The 24989-nt window shown below is 49.2% G+C and overlaps 1 protein-coding gene across 24 annotated transcripts in view; it reads right to left on the reverse strand.

The window, feature by feature from the left end:
- Positions 1–19890, reverse strand: part of LOC137439499 (meso-2,3-butanediol dehydrogenase) — a 72661-nt gene extending 52771 nt beyond the window's left edge. For 4 of the 24 annotated variants that reach the window (XR_013621353.1, XR_013621352.1, XM_078768157.1 and 1 more), the window contains exon 1: positions 110–619. Coding sequence is in view for 17 of the 24 variants with exons in the window: in XM_078768157.1 (XP_078624283.1) it covers positions 110–508 (399 nt within the window). In the remaining 7 variants the exon portion in view is untranslated. Of the gene's footprint in view, positions 1–109; positions 696–8735; positions 8850–17024; positions 17049–19645 lie in introns of those variants that run through there. The other 20 variants (XM_078768162.1, XM_078768159.1, XM_068135291.2 and 17 more) reach the window with 19 other exon arrangements.
- Between the last annotated feature and the right edge of the window lie 5099 nt (positions 19891–24989).

The raw sequence follows: 24989 nt of genomic DNA on the forward strand, positions 1-24989 counted from the left end.
CCTGGACATACTCACAGGTACACCTATCTATGGCTGACACATCATGATTACGTCACGGTAGCATGCTTTATTAAATCTCAAGAGCTGCGTCATCCATATGGCCACTCACCTTGCCTCCAAGTGGTATCATACTGTCAACCTGCGGTTCTGTCTTGAAGGTGTTCTGAATGTTTTTGTTATACCTGACATCAGCTTTATTGGCATGGCCTTCCGAGTTCACGTGCCGATCGATGTCCCTTCTGCCTTGGTGGCCGCACGATCGTTCCACCCTGCAGATGCTGCACCGGTAGTGGTACGACGTCGAGCCCCTTGTAATGAATGGCCACTCGCTCGTCCACGTCGTCTTGAAACTTGTGCGATACGTCGCCGCACCAGAGTGAGCACGGGCAGGGTTAGACCTTCTCCTCTTGGACGTGCTCACTAGGAGGACAGATGATCCTTCACCCTGTCTCTGGCCATCCATATCCGGGATGCGTGCTTCAGTCTGCCTGCGACGCGTTGCACTCATATTTATGAGGAGACCGAGACAACATGATCAGAAGATCGCCAGGTAGATAGATTGCCTCCCCTAACACAAATATTAACCCACGTGGGTGCCTGTGACGCTGCTCGGTGTGTATCCGTGATCTCGGCAAAACTCGCGATACTTTGTGACACAGGAGCTCCTCGAGCGCGTTGTTTCCCTGTTCGAAGAGGGATGTGTTCGCATGGGAAAGGTTAAATGCAACTATTGCATAGTCCTGGTTTGAACACTGAGGGATTTGGTGGGTGGGGAGGTGTGAGCAAGTGTCTAAACCAGAGAAAATCCAGGAAGTTTATTTAAGTTAGGATTCCCGATTTAAAACCGGTTATGAAGTCACTTTCTTAAGTTATGAAGTTATGAAGACACCAGATCCCTGGTGTTGGGCTAGCGGCTAGGGTGCCGGCTTAGGATCCTAGGATCCTGGGTTCGTAATCCCGGTCAATCGCTGAATTAACGCCAGGGGGGTTGACTCAGCCTGTCATACTTCCGAGGTCGGCAAATTGAGTACCAGTTCACTGGTAATTCCCTGCTTGTCGTTAAAGGCAGCAAAAAGGGTTGGCGTCAGGAAGGGCATCCGGCCGTAAAACATTGCTTCAAAAAGGGGACCGAAAAACAACAACAACCACAGTTCCCGAAAAAGGCCAACCCCCGCTTGCGGGGGGAAAATGGCCTCTAAAGGTGGTTTTTTTTTATTTTATGAAGTCACTTTCTGGGAAGAATCACATTTATTAACTTCACAAAATCTCCAAACGATAATAATAATAATAATAATAATAATAATAATAACCCTTTCTGGCAATTATGTTGGTGCACTGGAAAGGAAAAAAACAGAAATATAATAAATTTCAGAATAAAAAAAACCAGAATTTAGAAATAGAATAAAATTCGGAGGTGGACATGGATTGGGCATGTGATACGCATGAAGCAAAATGTATTTCATTTCATTTAATTATTACCTCCGACCCCAAAAGTTGGGTTTTCACCCCTGTCTTTTTGTCTGTGAACAGGATATCTCAAAAAAGTGTGGACGGATTCGGACGAAATTTGGTTGACAAGCCAAGTGTGTAACAAGGACGAAATTATTAGATTTTGGTGAAGATCTGGATCCGAATTTTTTTTTTTTAAAGTGATTCTTCACCATTGAGAGATGGGAGCCAAAATCTATATATGGCATGATCTCTCAAAAGGTTATGGACGGATTCAGACAAAACTTGCTGGATGAGTTGGGAAGGTGACGGAAACAAGCCAATTCGATTTTGGTGCAGGTCCGAATCCAGATCCGACGTATCAGTGGAATACAAAACGGAAAATGTGAAGCCTGGCGGAGGTATGCTCTCTCACGAGTGCCATTCTGGATTTTTTTTGGTCCACGTGAAACAAGGAAAATTTTCATCCCCAACCCAGGATATTCAAAAAGGGTGCATCACACGCTTTTCGCATCAACATTGAACATGTGAATTGAATTCGGCACAAATGATAGTCTAAAACCACGGTACAACATAAGTGGAGCAAGAAGGTGAATACCTGAATGATTAAAACTAAAAACATAACCTCCTTCAAACTTCGGTGGCGGAAGTAACAAACATGAAATGGATGTTACGGATCTTCCATTATCCTCTAAACCTTCAACACATCACGTTTCTCATACAAGGTACAAATTGAGGGGAGATATGTTCATGTTACACACTGGGTAAGTCTTCCTACCTGGTGTTGGCCTAATGGTTAGGGTGGCGGGCTTGGGATCCCACAGAATCTTGTTTCTCACAGTCTGAGAATCCTTTGGGTGCATTTTTGCAAACTCCAAGCGGGTTTTTAAAATTATTATTATTATTTTTTGTATACTGAATCGAGGCTCATGAAAGAGCCAACATTTATTTCACAAACAAATCAACCAGACAAACAAAATATGTAAAAAGAGGGAGCAGAAGACAAGATGGGGAGAGAAGTGGAAGCACACAAACATAACATTTGAGAGCAGGGAGATGTGTGGGAGGGAGAGGGCTTGGGGTGAGGAGGCATGGGAAGGGGGGGGGGGGGGGCGGGGGGTGGGAGAAGTATAAAACACAAGGACACCAAGGACTTCCAGGACAGAAGTTGGTATTTCAAAAAAGTGGATTTGGGGTGAAATTAGCGGGGGTAGAAAAGATCAAGGTTTTGGATGGGGGAAGATAAGAGATGCTGGTGAACAGCTGTTTTAAAGACCTGGAGGGTGGAGTGGGATTGAAGAGAGTGATGGAGTTTGTTCCAGAGGCGGGAGAAAAGAGGAATGAAGGATTGAAGGTGAGCAGAGAGTCTTGATTTTGGCAGTTTAACCATAAGAGTGTTGCAGGCAGATCTTGTGCGACCTGTAGGAATATTTGGGGGACAGAGCCCAGAGAGAGCTGGGGGGGGGGGGGGGCGGGCAAGGCCAGAGAGGAGTCGGTAGAAGACGGAAAGACCACCCACCTGCCTGCGGTGAATGAGTGAAAGGCCCTTGGAGTTAGCTTCCTCGTGGGAGATTCCAATGATTCTGAACGCTTTGGTTTCAACAGCGTGAAGACGAGCTAGGTGTGAGGCAGGAGCACCAGCCCAGAGGGGAGAGCAGTATTCCATTGAGCTGCGGATGAAAGCCTTGTATGTGGTGAGGAGCTCAGGTGTGCCAAGGAAGGACTTCGCACGACAGAGGATGCCCAGTCGGCGACTGGCTTTGGAGGCCAGATTTGAAATGTGGTTTTCCCAGGAAAGATCATGGCAGATAGTGAGACCCAAAAGCTTGAGTGACAACGTCTTGGAGAGGATTATTCAGAAAGTGGATGGGAGGGTTGTCCAGTCGGTCTTTTCGGAGAGACATAGTAAGAGTGTGAGATTTGTCAGCATTGAAAGACATGTTCCACTTGTTTACCCAGTCTTGATTTTGTCCAGGTCTGCAGAGAGTGAGGAGGCTGCAGACTGCCAATCTGAGGGATGGGGAATGGAGCGACAGAGAGTAGAGTCATCAGCAAAGAGATAGAGAGGATTTTCAAGAGAGTCAGAGAGATAATTGATAAAAAAAAACAAAAAAAAAACACCTTTAGAGGCCATTTTTCCCCGCAAAGCGGGGGTTGGCCTTTTTCGGGAACCGTGGTTGTTGTTTTTTTTTTTTTGGTCCCCTTTTTGAAGCAATGTTTTACGGCCGGATGCCCTTCCTGACGCCAACCCTTTTTGCCGCCTTTAATGACAAACAGGGAATTACCAGTGAACTGGTACTCAATTAGCCGACCTCGGAAGGATGACAGGCTGAGTCAACCCCCCTGGCGTTAATTCAGCGATCGACCGGGATTCGAACCCAAGATCCTAGGATCCTAAGCCGGCACCCTAGCCGCTAGCCCAACACCAGGGTTTACATACTTGTCCAAGATTTGTCCAAGAGAGATCATTGATGAAGACCAGAAAAAGCACAGGGCCCAGAACACTGCCTTGGGGATCTCCAGCCTGAACAGGAAGAGGAGATGAGAGAAACCCATTCAGGGCCACACGTTGACTACGATTAGAGAGGAAGTCCGCCAGCCATGCGTGGAGATTTCCATGGATACCAAAGGAGGAGAGTTTGGTGAGCAGAGCGGGGTGCCAGACCGTATCGAAGGCACGTGATATGTCAAGGGAGACAGCTCTAATTTCCTGTTTGGCATTGAGGACCTCCATCCATTGTTGAGAAAGCAGAAGCAGCATGTCCAGAGTAGAGTGACCAGGTCTGAAACCAAATTGATGATCAGAGATCAAGCCATTGGAGAAGAGGAAAGATTTCATATCTGAAGCAATGATGGATTCCAAGCGCGCTTTCATGTGTCTTTCACTGAGGAGAGGCTTCCGTCTGGCCTCTCTGCCATAAAGCCCAGATCGGTGGAGTGTTGCAGTGATGGTTGTCCTTCTGTAAGTTTCTCCCATCTCCGCAAAGGATCTCTGGAGCTCAGCCAGAGTGACCATCGGGGTCTTGGTCACCTCTCTTACCAAGGCCCTTCTCCCCCGATTGCTCAGTTTGGCCGGGCGGCCAGCTCGAGAAAGAGTCTTGGTTGTTCCAAACTTCTTCCATTTAAGAATTATGGAGAACACTGTGCTCTTGGGAACCTTCAATGCAGTAGAAATTTTTTTGTCGGCTTCCCCAGATCTGTGCCTCGACACAATCCTGTCTCTGAGCTCTGCAGGCAATTCCTTCGACATCATGGATTGGTTTTTTCTCTGATATGCATTGTCAGCTGTGAGACCTTATATAGACAGGTGTGTGCCTTTCCAAATCATGTCCATTCAATTGAATTTACCACAGGTGGACTCCAATCAAGGTGTAGAAACATCTCAAAGGTGATCAAGAGAAATGTGAGGCACCTGAGCTAAATTTCAAGTGTCTTAGCAAAGGGTCTGAATACTTATGTAAATGTGATATTTCAGTTTTTTATTTTTAATAAATTTGCAAAACTTTCTAAAATCCTGTTTTCTCTTTGTCATTATGTGGTATTGAATGTAGATTGATGAGGGAAAAAAAGAATTTAAACGATTTCAGCATAAGGCTGCAAGATAACAAAATGTGAAAAAAGTGAAGGGGTCTGAATACTTTCTGAATGTACTGTACCTGGATCTACAAATGCCCTACCCTAAAATTCACAACAATATGTTCTATGTGTCAGTTTGTCTTTTTGTGATTAATGCTAGCTCTTACACGAGCCTAGATGTTGTATACAAAAAAAAAATTATAATAATACCTGAGGCGAACGTATGATCACACCATATTCCACATGGTATGCACATACACAAGATCCCCACCACCTGCCCACTCCCTGGTATTTCTAGTATTTTAAATACTTGATCTTCTACATCAAGAAGAATGTAAATGGGACAGCACGTTTCATATCCGGTCCGAAGAGCTTTGTTTATTCAACTTTTATGACCAAAGTTTTGAATTATTTCATTTCCTCTAAAACAGTGGTTCTTAACCTTTTTAAAGGCGCCGAACCCTAACAAAACCCACCGAACACTCACGGAACCCCTCAAATTTGAACAAAAAATTAAGAAGAATTGCATCTTAATGCGTTTTCTATTCTTCTTTTCGGGAGGCGATCTGGGAAATGCGTGGTTTTGTTTTGGCAAGGGCCACCTTCAAATCATTTTCGCATGCAAGCCTGCTCCTTTTCTTTGTTTTAATGTCCACCAGTTTTGAAAACGCATGCTCGCAGAGATACGTTGTAATGAACGGCGTGAGGATCTCAAGGGCAATTTTAGCAATGTGAGGATACCCTTCCATTTGGCGGCACCAAAACGTTGAGAGCGTTGTTGTGCCGAAGGGTTGTTGTTGAGTCTGGCTCTGCTGAAGTTCGATGAGGTCGTCGAGGTATTGGTCGTTGACATCTACCGTTGCAAGGTCGAAAGTAAACGGCTGCCGCACCCATGCTGGGTATTGCTCTTGGTCGGGGAAGTAGCCGTTGAATGGCTTTCCCAGCTCATCCAAGTGCGTGGCAACCGCTTGCTTCAGCTCCCCCGGTACAGCAGTGCCTCCAACTTCAGACTCATCTTTGATCCCACTCACGCACTCGTCCAGTAGCGAAAAGTTCGCGAAGTTGTCGTTCTCTGTTTGCCGCCTCCACAACAGTAACTTCTTTCGGAAAGCGCTCAGCTTTTCTTCAGATTCGATGACATTCACTCCACCGCCCTGCATCTGGCAATTGAGATGATTGAGTGCGTCAGAGATGTCAGCCAAGTACGTCAAGGCGAGGATGAACTCTGACTCTTGGAAGTGCGTTGCATGGCAATGCTGGTGTTCTCGCAAAAACAGGGCTAATTCTACACGCAAGGCAAAAACACGGCTCACTACCTTCCTTCGTGATAACCATCGAACGTTAGAGTGGTAGAGAAGGACTTCGAATTCAGAGCCGAATTCATTGCACAGCTCTTTGAAGATGCGACGATTCATAGCACGGCTTCGCACGTAATTCACAGTTTCAACGACGATTTTCAGAACATTGGCCAATTTTGGAGGCAGGGTTTTTGATGCCAGCGCGTGTCTGTGCAGGACGCAGTGCGTGACGATGATGTGTGTGTGGTGCATCAGCCTTCACCAGCGCTCCAAAACCTGAGTTGCATTCCAGCAGGGCTGGAGCGCCGTACGAGCAAACTGCAGACACCATGTTCCACGAGAGGCCGTTGCTTCTGAAGAAGTCGTCCACAAGCTCCTTCACGTCAGCTGCCTTCGTCATTGTTGTGAGAGGCTTGCAGAACAGAAGGTCTTCCTTGATCTCGTCTCCTTTGACATAACGCACAAAAAAAGATGGGCTGGCTCAAATTCGAAACGTCGGTGCTCTCGTCGAGTTGAAGGCTGAATTTCGGTGGGCTCGCGACTAAATCTGCAACTACCTGGGCGAGGATGTCGTCGCTCATGTTGTCGATTCTGCATCTGATGGTGTCATTTGAGAGTGTAACGAGAGACAACTTGTTTTCAGCAGCTTTTCCCAGCATGATGTTGGCCATCTTCAACGTGGCCGGTTTGATGAGTGTCTTGCCAACGGTGTGCGGTTTGCCCTGCTTTGTGATCAGGTATGCAACTTCATATGATGCGGTGAGGATCGGTTTGTCAATTGGAACGAAGCCGAGAGTGGGCAAGGTAGCACTTGCGTCAAATCGGACTCTCTTCAATTTGAATTCATCCAGCGTTGCGTCCTTGTACTGCCCCTCGCCGTGCAGTTTTTTGAAGTGTTCCCGTAGTTTTGCTGGTGCAAGGCTGGAGTTGCTCAACTTGACATTGCAAAGCATGCATTGAGGATGCTGACTTCCGTCCCGTTCCGTCAAACACATGAACCCGTACCGCAAGTAATCCTCTGACCACTTCCTTTTTTTGCTCGACATACTGCAAAAAAAAGAAGTAACAAGTGTTACGCCTCGGTCCCTCGTCGGTGAAGTGATGCGAGTTGATAAAGTGGAAAACGCAAGGCGGCCATCTTGGATTTTGACGTGGCGACCCAATTTTCAATAGCGTTCTTCCTTATGCCTAGACACACCCACACACCAGATTAGAAGTTAGTAGTTCGTTTATTTTTCAAGATATTTCGCTCACAAGGTTCAGACATATATATGGTGGCGGCCATCTTGGATTTTGAAGTGGCGACCCAATTTTCAATAGCGTTCTTCTTTGTGCATAGATACACCCACACACCAGATTAGAAGTTGGTACTTCGCTTATTTTTCAAGATATTCCGCTCACAAGGTTCAGACATACATGGCATCAGACATACATGGTGGTGGCCATCATGGATTTTGACGTGGGTTGCACCCACACACCAAATTCGAATGCGGTCCTTCGCTTACGCATGCACGTACACACGCACGCCCGCACGGATGGACGGGAAAACCATAGTCCCCCTTTCGCTCCACGGTGCGACGGGGGACAACAAACTGATCTTAATTGAGTTCGGGCAAATAATTATATGACAAAAATTGAAAAAGGAACATGCTTAAATATAATCAGTACCCCTCTGAAAACTGAGAAATTTTAACGAAGAAAACATAACTTATAGTTACGATGACGGGATTTATTATCGACTCAACTCTATGTCACCTCAAATCCCATTATAATATTACATAGGAAACTGTGAATTGTTAGTTTTGAATTGCAACCAAAGGAGTTATATCACCTCCACCTAATTTTCTGAGTAATTCAATCATATTTTATAATCACCATCCACTTTTGACTTTAATATAACTCTGAACCGGCCCTGCATATCCACAAACATTTCCAACTTACTTTTCAATTAATCAGTAACTCCAAAGTAAGGCGCGACCAATGACGCACGGCACACGGCAAGCTAATCGAGGCTATTCACTGGAATTTTCGAACACCTGCAAAGTCCAAAATCCAGTAAGTAAGTAAGCAAGTAAGCACCATCAACAGAATAATTAGCAAGTTGCTCATTGATTCAACTTACTACAGTCAGTGTGAAACAACTTATCTTAAACACAGACCAGAGAAACCATGAATGGGATGGGAATACAATTACAAATAACATTTCCATTCGTTCGTAACATATATAGCAAAATAATAATAATATTAATAAGCGTAATTACACATAGATTCAAAATTGATACAAAACTTTAAAAAAACAAAAAAACATTGCAATGCGTTTCGGAGAATCTCCGCCGAACCCCTGAGAATGGCTCACTGAACCCCTGGGGTTCGGTCGAACCCAAGGTAAGAACCACGGCTCGAAAATGTTACCTTTGTACGTTTGAAAATACGAGGAAACATGAACTGCACAAGCCTGAACATGCTGCACCAGACTGTGTGTTTTAGTGATTGGTGATAATTGACGCAGAAATAGATCCTGCCCACCTATAAAAAGAAAAAAGAAAAAAAAAAAAAAAAATATATATATATATATACAGTCACGTGAAAAAGTAAGTACACCCCGTGTAAAGTTTTGACTTTTTCAACATATTTCAACATACAGCTATTTGATCTTCATTTCAACAAAATTGACAGAAAAAGGTGATGTAATATAACAAATATCATGAAACATTTACATTTTGTAGTCCATTGTATAATTTAAATAAACATAAATGCAAATTTCGCATGTGGGAAAAGTAAGTACACCCCTACATTTAAAATGTTACCTTTGTACGTTTGAAAATACGAGGAAACATGAACTGCACAAGCCGGAACATGCTGTACCAGACTGTGTGTTTTAGTGATTGGTGATATAATTGACGCAGAAATAGATCCTGCCCAACTATAAAAAATATATATACAGACTTGGCATTTAATATGGAATATTTTTTTTGTGGGGGTGAACTTACTTTTAAAGATGACTTAGAACCAAAAGTTCATTGGAATTACGTTGAAATTATTCTAGATTTTGTTAATGTGACCTTTAAAAGAAACAAAAACCACATTTGACATTTCGAAGCAAATAAATTGATCCTTGAAAGTGATGTAAACTGATATCGAACTCAATTCACGGACAGTACTGTGTTAAACGTCTGTACGTTTTCCAGAAGTATCTCTTTATTTTGCACATTAGCCAAAAAAAATTTCAACAAAAACAAAAGCTAAATTATGATTGGGATTATGGACAGTAAAATTTCAGTTCAGTACTTCGTGTAACCCCGAAGAGCATTCAGGAGAGCACGTACACGTCGAGGCATGCTGTTCACAAGATTTGCCAAGGTTTGGACAGGAATCGCTTGCCATGCAGTGACAATAGTCTGCTGCAATTCACGCACAGAGGTAGGCTGCTGGTCCAAGTTGTCAATTTGACGCGGTAATTCTGCCCACAAGTTCTCTATCGGATTCATATCCGGGGACATGGCAGGCCACTCCATATGCTCTACACCACGGTCAGCAAGAAAGTGTTGGATCATGCAAGCACAATGAGGCCGTGCATTGTCATCTTGGAAGACAAAGTTTCCTCGAAAGGCTGCACGAGCAAATGGAAGCAATGTTTCTTCCAGAATGACCCTGCACTTGAACTGGTTCAGGTTTCCATTCAGAACAACCAGGTCAGGTTTGCCCCCTGCATGAAAAGCAGCCCAAACGGTCACCCCACCACCTCCAGCTTGGACTCTTGGCACTATACAATCTTCGTTGTGGGCTTCATGCACTTGTCTGCGCACTCGGACGCGGCCATCTTGACGATAGACCAGAAATCTAGACTCGTCACTGAAGGTCACGTGATTCCAGTGTCCTGGCTGCCATTGATGGTGCTCTCTGGCCCACTGCAATCGGCGCTGGCTGTGTTGTCTGGTCAGGTGTGGCTTTCTCAGGGGACGCCTGGCACGATAGCCTGCTTGAACCAGTCATTGGTTGACTAGCCTTCTGGATACAGGCACATGTGTCAGTTGCTGCCACTCATCCCTAAGCCGATTAGCTGACTTGGTACGGCCATTGCAGACTCACCGGTGCAGCTGGTGATTATCCCTCCTTGTGGTTCTGCGTGGACGTCCTGGCCTCGGTATTGGAGTAGGGACACCCCTCTGAGCATTTCGTTTCAGGATCTTTGACACCTGACCTTGAGTGATGCCATACTGCCGAGCAATAGCACGCTGTTTCATGCCAGAATTTCATAAAGCCACCACTCCATGACAAACAGCATTGTCAAGTTGACGGACCATCTCCAGAGGAAGCGGCAATAACTTTTGTAGACGTGCAGCAGTTGTTTTCCACTAATACAGAATGCAAAAACCCTTATATACCCGATTGTGAAGCCAATCGTCAAATGTACATGTCCTTACATTTTGTCATGCCACCTGTGATATAATCCTGTTATTGACTTCTTGCTGCAAAAGACAATCAGTGACATGGTTCTTTCAACAAAGACATCACCGAAGGGTAAAAGAAACTCACCAGATTGACATACTGAGTTCAGAAAGTAAACCCGTCAAGAACAAAAAAAATTCCATATTAAATGCCAAGTCTGTAAATATCTATATATATACAGTCATGTGAAAAAGTAAGTACACCCCATGTAAAGTTTTGACTTTTTCAACATATTTCAACATACAGCTATTTGATCTTCATTTCAACAATATTGATAGATAAAGGTGATATAATATTACAAATATCATGAAACATTTACATTTTGTAGTCCATTGTATAATTTAAATAAACATAAATGCAAATTTCGCATGTGGAAAAAGTAAGTACACCCCTACATTTATCACTACTTCAAATACCTAAAATTAGAATCAGGTGCACCAGCTCAGGTGCAAATGATTAGAACATCGTTAGAGAGGATCTTGGAGGAACCTGTCTGAATTAAACCTCAGACATTTAGTTTGGTGTGCTCTTTGTTGTTGAAGTGTGCCGCGTCACCATGCCTAGATCAAAAGAGCTCTCTGAGGCCTTCAGAAATAAGGTTATAGATGCCTTCGAGTCTGGGAAGGGATTTAAAAAGATCCCCAAACAATGTGAAATCAATCATTCGACTGTCCAGAAGATTATCTACAAGTGGAGAAGATGCCAAACAACTGCCAACTTGTTCAGGCCAGGCCGCCCCAGCAAGTTCAGCCCGAGAGCAGACCGCAAGATGCTGAAAGAGGTCTCGAAGAACCCCAGAATGTCATCACGGGACCTACAGGTAGCTCTTGTCACTGTTGATGTCAAAGTGCACGAGTCTACCATTAGAAAGAGGCTGCACAAATTTGATCTACTTGGGAGGTGTGCCAGGAGGAAACCTTTGCTGTCCAGAAAGAACATCAGGGCAAGACTAAAGTTTGCCAATGAACACCTGGGCAAAGACCAGCACTTCTGGAACAATGTGCTCTGGACAGATGAGTCAAACGTAGAGCTGTTTGGCCACAGTACCAGAAGACATGTTTGGCGAAAACCAAAGACAGCATTTGACCACAAGAACCTGAAACCAACTGTAAAGCATGGTGGTGGAAATATTATGATTTGGGGCAGCTTTGCTGCATCCGACTTGTGTCGTAAGAGGCGACAAAGAGGGTTGGCGACAGGAAGGACATCCGGCCATAAAAACATTGCCTCAAAAAGAGAACCATGACAATTACAACTACATATGGGCAGGGTACAGCCCGAAGTGGAGATCGGTTTCTGAGGTTTGAGACATGGAATTTAGGGACAATGACAGGGAGATGGTCTGATGACAGGGATGACAGGGAGATGACAGGGAGAAGTGGTGGAAGTATTGGTCAGAAGAAGAGTGGACATATGTTGTGTGCAAGAGACGAGATGGAAGGGAAGTGGTGTGAGAATGGTGAAGGGCAAGCAGGACAGAAATACAAGTTTGTGTGGCAAGGGTGCCCGGAGGGTGTGAATGGTGTTGGTGTCCTGTTTTCTGAGGGGTTTGTAGACAGTGTGGTGAGTGTGACTAGAGTGAGTGATAGGTTGATGATGGTGAAAATGACAATTGGAAAGCTCTTGGTGAACGTCATCTCGGAATATGCTCCGCAGGTTGGTCGGAGCGATGAAGAGAAGGACAAGTTCTGGTGTGCGATAGAGAAGCTGATGGAAAACGTGAAAGATGAGGAAGTTGTTGTGGTTGTAGGAGACCTAAATGGACATGTGGGAAGGAGTATGGACGGTTTTGAGGGAGTTCATGGGGGTTACGGATATGGTGTGAGAAATGGAGAAGGTGAAAGGATTTTGGAGTTTGCTGATGGAGCTGATTTGTTGATTTGTAATACTCAGTTCCAGAAAGAGGATAATAAGCTTGTTACATACACGTCAGGTGGGTCGACGACAACCGTTGACTACCTGATGGTGCGTAGGCGAGATACGGGGCACCTCCGGGACACAAATGTGATCCCGGGGGAGGAGGCTGTTTCACAGCACCACTTGGTTGTCTGCGACATAAGGGTGAAAGGTGCGAGGAGAGCTCGGCGGGTGAAGAACCAACCGAGAATGAAGGTGTGGAGGTTGAAAGAGGTGACAGTAAGGGACGCATTAAAAGAGAGGCTGAGTCGGGTCGAGGATGATGTGGTTGAGCTTGAAAGTGGTTGGATGTCAATGAAAGATAGTCTGTTGGGAGCCGTTGGTGAGGTATGTGGATGGACAAAAGGACCACCGAGGCACTCGGAAACATGGTGGTGGGATGATGAAGTTGGAAAGAGGATTGACGAGAAGAGGAAGAAGTTCAAGGAGTGGCAGAAGGCGAAGGGTACGGGAGCAGAAAAACCAGAGCATGAAAGTTATAAGGCAGCCAAGAAGGCTGCAAAGAAAGAGGTAGCAAAGGCGCAGGAGACATGTAGGAAAATGTTCGGAGAACGCTTGGATTCGGAAGAGGATCAGAGAGCGGTATTCAGGATTGCAAAGCAGCTAGCGAAAGAGAGGTGTGATGTGATGGGGGTGAGTTGCTTGAAGGATGAAGTGGGACAAATCGTTGTGGACCCAGATGGAATTAAAGGAAGATGGAAAAGATATATGGAAATGCTGTTGAATACAGAGAATGAATGGGATGGCAACATGGAGAGTAACCCAGTTTTAGGACCGGCAGAGAAGATAACTGAGAAGGAAGTTGAAGAAGCGATAAAAGCAATGAAGAGTGGAAAAGCGGGAGGGCCGACGGGAGTTGTGGGAGATATGTTGAACGCAGCAGGAAGTTGGGGTGTGAAGAGAATGACAGAGATCTGTAATCTGGTGGTGAAAGAAGGCCGCATTCCAGTGGATTGGGAACTGAGTACCCTCGTCCCTCTATACAAGGGGAAAGGTGATCCTCTGGAGTGTGGCTCATACCGAGCGATAAAGTTATTGGAGCATGGAATGAAGGTATTGGAAAGGGTGTTGGAGAGGAGGATAAGGAAGAAGGTGAAGATCGACGAAATGCAGTTTGGATTTATGTCAGGAAGAGAAACGACAGACGCGCTCTTTATTGTGAGGCAGTTGCAGGAGAAGTACATGGAGAAGAGGAAGAAGTTGTTTCTTGGGTTTGTTGATCTGGAGAAAGCATTCGAAAGGGTTCCACGCAAAGTATTGACATGGGCATTGAGGAAGTTAGACGTGGAGGAATGGTTGATCAGAATAGTGATGGCAATGTACAAAAGAGCGCGCACAGCTGTAAGGACGAAGCACGGGAACAGTGGTGAGTTTGAGGTGAAGGTAGGAGTGCATCAGGGGTCGGTACTAAGTCCACTACTATTTGTAGCTGTGATGGAGGTGCTGGCTCAGAACGTAAAGGAGGGTTTACCGTGGGAGGTGTTGTATGCAGATGATCTGGTGTTGATTGCGGAAAGTATGGATGGAATGAAGGAAAAGATGACCAAGTGGAAGGAATGTATGGAGACAAAAGGTCTGAAAGTGAATATAGGAAAGACGAAGGTGATGGCAAGTGGTAAAGTATGTGGTGAGGTGGAAAGAACTGGGAAGTGGCCATGTGCTGTGTGCAGGAAGGGTGTCGGAGTGAACTCCATTCAATGTACAATGTGCGCTGAGTGGGTTCATCAAAAATGTAGCGGTCTGAGAGGGTCATTAACCAGTGTGGCAGCTACATTCAAATGTAAGGTGTGCACAGAGGGAGCTGCAGATGGAGGAAATGTTGAGTTGGATCTTGGAGACGGAGTGAAGCTGGAAGGTGTGAAAACATTTTGCTACCTCAGAGACATGCTGAATGGAGAAGGTGGATCAGACTCGGCAACGGTTGCTGGAGAGATGTGCATGGAAGAAGTTTCGGGAACTGAGTGGCGTGCTTATGAGGTGGGGAGTGTCGTTGAAGCCGAAGGGAAAGGTGTATGCTGCATGTGTGAGAAGTGTTATGATTTATGGGAGCGAGACATGGGTCATGAATGTAGAGCAGCAACGAAGGCTGGAAAGGGTGGAAATGTGAATGGTTCCATGGATGTGCGGAGTATCGTTGAGAGAGAGGAAGACAAATGATGAATTGCGAAAGATGATGGGAATAGAGCCTGTGATTGATGCTGTGAAGAGGAACAGGTCGAGATGGTTTGGTCATGTGTTGAGGAAGGATGAAAGTGACTGGTTGAGAAGAGTGAAGGAAATGAATGTAGAAGGAAGTAGAGGACGGGGAAGACCGAGAAAGACTTGGCTAAAGATGGTGGAAGAAGAAATGAGGGCAAGGGGGTTAACAAGGAGAGATGCAGAAAATAGGGCAAGATGGAGAAGATTGTCATGGGGACCGCAAGGCTAACCCCCGTTCTGGCAGGGAAAATGGTCTTAAAATGCATGTTGTTGTTGTTGTTGTTCCAGCTCACCATCATATAATCCACTATGAATTCGTCATTGTACCAGAGGGTGCTTGAGGATAATGTGAGGCCATCTGTCAGTAAGTTTGAGCTCAATCGAAGGTGGACCTTGCAACATGACAATGACCCTAAACATACCAGTAAATCCACCAAGGAATGGTGGAAAAGGAAGAAATGGAGGGTTCTGGAATGGCCAAGTCAAAGCCCGGATCTAAATCCCATCGAGATGTTGTGGGGGGATTTTAAACGAGCTGTGCATGCAAGAAACCCCTCAAACGTCGCACAGCTGAAAGAATTCTGCATGGAGGAGTGGGCAAACATTGCTCCCAGTCGATGTCAGAGACTGATAGACAGTTATAAGAAACGCCTACTTGAAGTTGTTTCTGCCAAAGGGGGCAATACAACCTATTAGAGCCAAGGGTGTACTTACTTTTTCCACATGCGAAATTTGCATTCACAAAGGATTTTCCGATCAAACAAGGTGACACAATGGATTTTCCTATCACACGAACCCGGGTAACACTCCCCCTAAAATAGATTAATTAATTATGTAAAATGATTAAAAATCACGGGGCAACCCGGGTTACGGCGTGGTGGATCATATATAAAAGTCTTCCTATGTCTTTCCAACTTCTTGACATTATCTTTTGACAAATTACCAAATGTACATTTTTTTTACTTTTGTATACAAAGTCGAGGCTCATAAAAGAGGTACCAAAAGAGGACTAAAACATAACCGAACAAGGACAGCATCGTGGAAAAGAGGGAAACACATCAATAGTGTAAACCAAGAGCAAGCACTCTACATCAGTGGTGGAAAAGATTACAAAACAATCAGAATCACTTCAAGTTGTGTTGCACAAGTGCGAAGCTTGCAATCAAACCAAGAGGAGGCCGATACCCACATCATTCCCCTGGCAGCTCAGATCATGGTGGTGACAAAATAGTGGTATGCATTACCGACATAGATGTTCTCCTATTTTTCGTGCAGCATCAGTCAGCTATTACAGCACAGGAAATATATTTCCTCACAGGGCATGAAGTTCGATACATACATACCACATGAATTAGGTACATACGAGTACACGACTATATACAAGAGACTCACCACTACACAGAGAAACAAACACATTGCTCTCCGTGTATTGCATGACTGTATGTGACACAGTAAGCTCCTTCTTTGGACATGGAAAGCGGACTGCGTTTCGATTACTGATGCGGAAGGCCCAGGACCTTTCCAGTTTGGGAACTACACGAGTCTTGACAAAGGACCAGGTTTGGTGGAACAATGTACGAGGATGCGTAAACCGAGTCACTGTGAACACTTTGAGGTGTGAGAAGCTTAGCAAGAACGTACAGGCCAATAAATTGTCCCCAACAGAAGACGGTTTCCATCTCCACCTCATCAAGGCGGTTTATCAAATTATGATATGGCGGCAATGTCCAACACCAATCCATGAAGTCACACCATTTGGATATATGGAATGTCCAGATGGTTGAACTACCGAACGGCTTAATCTGTGACTGCAGCACCCGAGACACAAATGGTCCATGTCAGAGCCATAAATCCATGTAAGTCTGTGAATGTGCAGCTGTACTTCCCGTACACTTAGGTGACATGGAAGACTGTTGTGTGAATCCCTTCGTATTGATTGCACTTGAAAACCTCCTGGAAAGTGATTCCGATGACGAAAGCCAACTCTGTATCAGTACTCCAAAGGAAGTTATGTATGACTTGGAACGTTGCGTTAACGCATGCGTTGTTGAAGTGATGGAAATGAGAGTTTATGTACATATATGATGTGAACCGATACTTGATATACTCAGTTGAATACATTTTTAGAACCATTACATTTTGACACCAAACGACGATTTTTAAAGAAGGTGCAAGATGTAGAAAGACATCATCTGTTGGTGATAACAGTGTAAACTAGAACGGCACTCGGAAGAGCGCATACCTCCGCCAGGTTGAACGGTTTACTTTTTGTATCCGGACCTGAACCAAAATCGAATTGGCTAGTTCTTCTCACCTCACCAACTCAACCACAATTCTTTGTCATAACTCGTACACAACTTTTGGAGATATCGGGCGATATATCGTTTTTGGCCACATCTTTCAATGGTGAAAAATCACTTGAAAAATACTGGGATCCGGATCCGGATCGTCACCAAAATCGAATCATTTCGTCCTTGTCAAATATACCCAACGTCTCCTCCAAATTTCGTCTGAATCCATCCACTTCTTCAGATGTCCTGTTCGCAGACAAACAAACAGACAGGGGTGAAAATATAACCTCCGCTCACCTTTGGTGGTGGAGGTAATCAGATATGAATGAATACCAGAGGAGTTATTATTTCAGCAGCGGAATGAGCACACAAAAATAACCCCCATAGCCTTTGGAATCACTAAAAATGTTCATTAGAAGTAGAATTATGGTCAAAATATAGTGAACACAGTGAGATCAGACATCGCTGGGTCAATCTTGGATACATGCAAATTAGTATTGATGTAATCATATACCAGGTGGCGTCATGCATTTTCACACTCCTGGGACCCCACTGATCACAAACATATATGTGGCATCTTTTGGTATCGCTGGTTGCACTCAATGATTTTTTGGGGTCCCATTTGCAGCACCAGTGAAGGTTTATAAGAAGCTCTCTATGTCAATATGTCATGCGCAGGCCCTCTCAGAGGTCCAGAAAGGCCTGAGCCACTTCCAGCTTTTGAGGCCCCTCGCCAAAATAATTTTTAAAATAGGGGAAATCCCTCTGGGCTCACCTGGTAGAACCAGGGAAACACTGGTAGGCGTGGATGACCCACAAAATATGTAAGGGAGAAGAAAGTAAATACCTATTTTGGGGGGAAAACCACAGATTTTTAAAAATGCTGTGAACAAACTTTAGTCCATCACAGGTAATGAAGGTTGTGGTCAAGATTCATCGAAATCATGTGTGTAGTTTTAGAGTAGAAAGCAAATACCTATTTTGAAGGGTGAAACCTGGACCCACTGACTCCCGGTAGACCCCTTTGGTACATCCCCTTTGGTGAGAAAACTTTGGTACATCACCAGATTTATCCTCCCCCCTCCCAAACTTACCCTCCATGTCTGCTCTACCTCCAAGACTTGCCTTCATCCCATAAAATTTACCCTCCCTATCTCCTTCTCCCACATTTACCCTCCCTCCACCTCCCCCAAGATACCCACTTCCCTTCCTCAGCACGATTTATTCCCCCTTGTCCTCACAATATATTCCCCCTTGTCCTCACCACAATATATTCCACCCTTGTCCTCCCCACCATATTCCTCCTTCCTCCTTCCACATTTACCCTTCCTCCTCCTCCCAGATTTCCCCCGCCACAGCACCATATATTCCCCCCTTGTCCTCTCCACCATACTCGCCCTCCCCCTCTTTCCCACGATACTCCCACTCCTCCTCCCCACCATACTTTCCCTTCTTCCTCCTCCCAACCATACTATCACCTCCTCCACCCCACCATACTATGACCTCCTCCTCCCCACCATGCCACCTCCTCCTCCCCATCATGCCACCTCCTCCTCACCACCATACTATCACCTCCTCCTCCCCACCATGCCACCCCCTCCTCCCCACCATGCCACCTCCTCCTCCCCACCATGCCACCTCCTCCTCCCCACCATGCCACCTCCTCCTCACCACCATACCATCACCTCCTCCTCCCCACCATACTATGACCTCCTCCTCCCCACCATGCCACCTCCTCCTCCCCACCATGCCACCTCCTCCTCACCACCATACTATGACCTCCTCCTCCCCACCATGCCACCTCCTCCTCCCCACCATGCCACCTCCTCCTCACCACCATACTATCACCTCCTCCTCCCCACCATACTATGACCTCCTCCTCCTCACCATGCCACCTCTTCCTCACCACCATACTATGACCTCCTCCTCCCCACCATGCCACCTCCTCCTCCTCACCATGCCACCTCCTCCTCCCCACCATGCCACCCCCTCCTCCCCACAATACTATCACCTCCTCCTCCGCACCATACTTCCTCCTCTCCCTCCTCACCATGCCACCGCCTCCTCCCCACCATACTATCACCTCCTCCTCCCCACCATACTTCCTCCTCTCCCTCCTCACCATGCCACCGCCTCCTCCCCACCATGCCACCTCCTCCTCCCCCACCATGCAACCGCCTCCCCTCACCCCATCAATCTTCCCTCCTCATCATATTTTACCCCCTGCTCCCAGATCTCTCATCTCTCCCCACCATAGTGCATTCTTCCCCATATATTAAAGCTCTTCAAGCAATTAAACGTACTTCGTCGAATCCTCACCCCACAACCGCGAAAAAAAATCATGGCTGGACTGCAAAGTCAAGTGCCTTATTTAGAATAAACCTTAGTAGCTACTACCGAATTACATCATTTAAAAAATAAACAACACGAGATCGCGTTCACTGGATCTGAAACAGTTGAACTAACCTGAGAAGCCATCGCGCCCACCACCGCCATTCGTTTACAGACTACAGTGCCTCGATTGAGGTGACTCTTCTTCTTCCTATTCACAACAAAGCGTTTCCCGAGAATCAGAGCTTCCTCTTCAATATTCACATCTTAAATAAAAGGCGCTTTTTTCAATGATCTTCGCCCTCTTACAATGAGATCTTCGCCCTCTTACAACAACCTGAAGAGCTTCCTCGATTCCTCGATTCCTTCCTCTTCACCCCGAGAGAGTTTAACTCATTCGTCAACTCCGTCGGACAGAAACATAACAACAAATACAACAACACAAGAAATACAAGAAGTAAATATAACAACAAATAAATACATAACAAAATTAACAACGATATTAAAATAAATAAATTTACAGATTTGAAGTGCGGTGCTACACACACAACTTGCTTGCCAAAGAGGTAGGCCACAACACGTTGGATAACCAAAAGAGTCTTTATTAGGAAAGCTCAAACTGTAGCACTGGGCGGGCTCGAGCTTGGAGCCCGCATTTATGTGCCGGGGCCACGCCTCGTCCCCGGGCGTGGCCGATCGGTCGATAGGCGGGGCATGCCTTCCAGTTCCCCGCCTGGACGTTCGTGCCACCTGCTGGTGCGTTGAATTCGTGTCCTCTTGCTTGTGTCCGCCACACGCGCCCCCCCAGAATTCCCGCGCACCTGAAGGGTGAGTTTGCGGGGAAGCCTGATGACCCGGCCGAAACGCCCCCTGGCGATGGGTGCCGTTCTGGGGGGTGGCGGGACGGTGGGGCTGGGGGGTGCCGGGGGTCCGACCGCCAGGGGGCAGCCTCAACGCGGAGGAAGAGCTGCTGGCGGGGGTGCCGGGGGTCCGACCGCCGGGGGGCGGCCTCGACGCGGAGGCAGAGCCGCTGGCGGGGGGTGGTCTGGATCGAGGTGGGCCGGCTTGAGGCAGTCCACCGAAATGCGATCCGGGGCACCGCTGATGTCGACCGTGAATAATTATTTGTCCCCTGTCTCCAACACGCGGAAGGGCCCGTCGTACGGGGGCCGTAGCGGTGCCCGGTGGGCGTCATGCCAGATGAACACGTACTTGGCCGTGCGAAGCCCGGGGTGACGTGGGAAGGCGGGCAACCGTGGTGTGCCGTTGGCACCGGGGCGAACCTCCGGGCGGTCTCCTGAAGGGCGGAGCGCTGTTGTGCCGCGGACCAAGGAGCCGTGGAGTCGGGGATAAATTCACCCGGTACCCGCAGTGGTTGCCCGAAGACCAGCTCCACCGAGGATGCGCGCAGGTCGTCCTTGGGCGCCGTCCTGAGGCCCAGCAGGACCCAGGGGAGTCTGTCGACCCAGCCGCCGTCGCAGAGGCTGGCCCGGAGCGCGGCCTTCATGGAGCGATGAAAGCGCTCGCACAGGCCATTGGCCTGTGGGTGGTAGGCCGTGGTGCGGTGTAGTTTCACCCCGAGCCCTTGCGCCACCGCGGCCCAGAGCTCCGAGGTGAACTGGGGGACGCGGCCGGACGAGATGTCCGAGGGCGCACCGAACCGGGCAACCCAAGTGGCAATAAAGGCTTGCGCCACCTCAGCCGCAGACGTCGCCGCCAATGGGACGGCCTCCGGCCACCGTGTGGTGCGGTTGACCATGGTGAGGAGGTGGGTGAACCCTCGCGAGGGGGGCAGAGGTCCCACCAAGTCGACGTGCACGTGGTCGAACCGCCGCTCGGGCACCGTGAACGGGGCCAACGGTGCCTGAGTGTGGCGGTGGACCTTTGCGCACTGGCACGCGAGGCACGTCCTGGCCCAGTCGCGGACGTCCTTCCGGAGGCCATGCTAGACGAACTTTGCCCCGACGAGTTTCTGGGATGCCCTCGCGCCAGGGTGGGACAGGCCGTGGATGGCGTCGAACACCGGGCGCTGCCAGCCAGCGGGCACGATGGGGCGAGGCCGGCTGAGGGAGACGTCGCATCGGAGGGCCGTGCCCGCGACGTCGAACGGCACCTCGGTGACGCAGAGGCCCGTGCCGGCGGTCCGCAAGGCCTGGACGCCAGGGTCGGCGGTTTGGGCCTCCGCCATCCGGGCATAGTCGACCCCGAGGTGGACAGCGTGCACGGCGGACCGGGAAAGGCAATCCGCCACCGGGTTGTCCTTACCCGCCACGTGACGGATGTCCGTCGTGTACTCGGACACGGCAGAGAGGTGCCGCTGCTGCCGTGCCGACCATGGCTCAGCGACCTTGGCCATCGCGAACACAAGGGCCTTGTGGTCAACGAAGGCCGTGAACGGGCGGCCCTCCAGCAGATGGCGGAAGTGTCGGACCGCCAGGTGGAGTCCGAGCAACTCACGGTCGAAGGTGCTGTACCGGCGTTCGTGCGGGCGAAGCTGCCGGCTGAAAAACGCCAGCGGTTGCCAAGCACCACGCAGCCATTGCTCGTGCACCGTGCCCACCGCGTAATCCGACGCGTCGGTGGTGAGGGCGATCGGTGCATCGGGCGCCGGGTGCACCAGCATGGTGGCATCGGCCAGAGCCAGCTTTGCGCCTGCGAACGCCGCGGCCATCGGCTCCGACCATGCGATGTCACCTTTGCCCGGCTTGCCCCGGAGGGCCTCGTGCAAGGGGCGGAGGAGCTGGGCGACGTGGGGCACGAAACGGTGGTAAAAGTTCACCATGCCCAGGAACTCCTGGAGCCCCTTGACCGTGCGGGGCTGCGGGAAATCCCTGACCGCCTCCACCTTGGCCGGTAGCGGGACGGCCCCGTGCTTGGTGATGCGGTGCCCCAAGAAGTCGATGGTTGTGACACCGAAACGGCACTTGGCAGGGTTGATGATTAGGCCATGCTGGCCCAGGCGTTCGAACAGCGTGTGGAGGTGGAGCAGGTGGTCTTCCCGGGACGCACTCGCGACTAGGATGTCGTCCAAGTAGACGAACAGGAAAGGTAAGTCGCGCAAGACGCTATCCATAAGCCGCTGGAACACCTGAGCCGCATTCTTCAACCCGAAGGGCATCCTCAGAAATTCTAAGAGGCCGAAAGGAGTGATGACGGCCGTCTTCGGGACGTCGACCAGTTGGACGGGGACCTGATGGTAGCCCCGGATGAGGTCCACCTTCGAAAACACGGTCGTGTTGGCCCAACCGGGCGGAAAAGTCCTGAATGTGCGGGACCGGGTCGCGGTCGGGGGTGGTGGCATCGTTGAGCCAGCGTTAGTCCCTGCACGGCCGCCATCCCCCGCCGGGCTTTGGCACGATGTGCAGCGGGGAAGCCCAAGCACTGTTGGAGCGCCGTACGATCCCCAGCCGCTCCAGCGTGGCGAACTCCGTTTTCGCCACGGCGAGCTTCGTGGGCTCGAGTCGGCGTGCCCGGGCATAGACCGGCGGCCCGACCATGGGGATGTGATGCTCCACCCCATGTTTCACGGCCACCGCTGAAAAGGTGGGCCGCATGAGGGCCGGGAAACTAGCGAGGAGGTGGGTAAAGTCGTCCGCTGCCGGAAGCGTGCAAACTAAACTCGCCGGGACGGAACCCTCCAGCAAGCCGCTTGGCAAGCCGCTCGGTGAGCCGCTCAGTGAGCCGCTCAATGAGCTGCTCAGCGAACAAGCGAGCGAGCTAAAGGTTTCTGCCTGGACGAGCTGTTTGTGCTTTACGTCGACCAACAACCCATTCGCACATAGGAAGTCCGCACCGAGCAATGCCATCGGCACGCTGGCGGTCACGAACGACCATTGAAAGCGCTGCCCTCTGAACCGCAGGGAGAGGCAGCGCTTCCCGAATGTGTGGATGGGTGTACCGTTGGCGGCAAGCAATGCGGGGCCCCGGCCCGCGGTTCACTTGTCGGACGTGTAGGCTGGGATGACGCTTACCTGCGCTCCTGTATCGCAGAGGAAACGGCGCCCGGACAAGGTGTCCGTGATAAAGAGGAGGCTGCCGGAATGGCCGACGCTCAGGGCGCCGGCTTTGTAGTTTCCCGACTTGTCAAACGAGCACGGCGGGCAACACTTCCTAGCCTTGTGGCCGAACCTGGCGTGGTAAGAGCACCAGGCTTGCGGCGGCGGGGGCTTCGGTGGCCGCGGTTTTCTCAGCGGTGGTGGTGCTGGGCGGGGCGCGGCACCGGCCACGAGGGACGCAGCAGCATCAGCCTCGGGATCCACGACGGCCACACCGTAACCCGACCGCGTGTCGCAAGCCGCAAAGAACTTGTCGGCCTCTGTAGCCAGGGCGCGGGGTTCTTTTATTTTGGAACCGGCCAGCGCGAGGCGTACCTGTGCGGGTAGCTGGCATAGGAAGAGTGCCCGAAATAAGAAATCCGGGGCTTGGTCACCCAGCAACAACAGCATATGATCCATCCGCACGGATGGTCGTGTGTCGCCGAGTTCCGGAAGGTCCAGGAGGCGGTCGGCCCGTTCGATCTCCGTGAGGCCGAACGTGGCGATGAGGAGACGTTTGAGCGCCCCGTACTTGTGGTCGACCGGCGGGTGCCGCAGGATGGACATGACTCGGGCGGCAGTGCCGGGCCCAAGGGAGGTGACCACGTGGTAGTAACGGGTCTCATCCGCCGTTATGCCTCGAAGCTGAAATTGTGCTTCGGCCTGCACGAACCACACATCGGCCTGTGCTTCCCAAAACTCCGGGAGTTTTACCGTGATGGCGTTGTTGGCTATGGCGCGTTCGGTGGACAGCAACGGCTGAACCAATCGGGGTCACCAGTGAAGTGCGGTGCTATGCACACAACTTGCTTGCCAAAAAGGTAGGCCACAACGCGTTGGATAACCAAAAGAGTCTTTATTAGGAAAGCTCAAACTGTAGCACTGGGCGGGCTCGAGCTTGGAGCCCGCATATATGTGCCGGGGCCACGCCTAGTCCCCGGGCGTGGCCGATCGGTCGATAGGCGGGGCATGCCTTCCAGTTCCCCGCCTGGACGTTCGCGCCACCTGCTGGTGCGTTGAATTAGTGTCCTCTTGCTTGTGTCCGCCACAGATTAATGAAACACCGGGGATTCACTGAAGCGAAAACAGATTGAAAACTTCAAAACATTGTGGAGGCGCCACCTGGAGACCTCACCTTGGGTGTGAAAAAAACCCCGACAAAAGCCTGATATCTCGTTTATATCAACGTGAGTAAATTACAGAGAGGGTCGATCACGGGGCGAGTGGGTCGATCACGGGGCGAGTGGGTCGATCACGGGGCGAGTGGGTCGATCACGGGGCGAGTGGGTCGATCACGGGGCGAGTGGTTCTATCACGGGGCGAGTGGGTCGATCACGGGGCGAGTGGGTCGATCACGGGGCGACTGGGTCGATCACGGGGCGAGTGGGTGGATCACGGGGCGAGTGGGTCGATCACGGGGCGAGTGGGTCGATCACGGGGCGAGT

This window comes from Myxine glutinosa, chromosome 14 (genome assembly GCF_964187855.1).
Source record: "Myxine glutinosa chromosome 14, kmMyxGlut1.1, whole genome shotgun sequence".
Classification (NCBI taxonomy): domain Eukaryota; kingdom Metazoa; phylum Chordata; class Myxini; order Myxiniformes; family Myxinidae; genus Myxine; species Myxine glutinosa.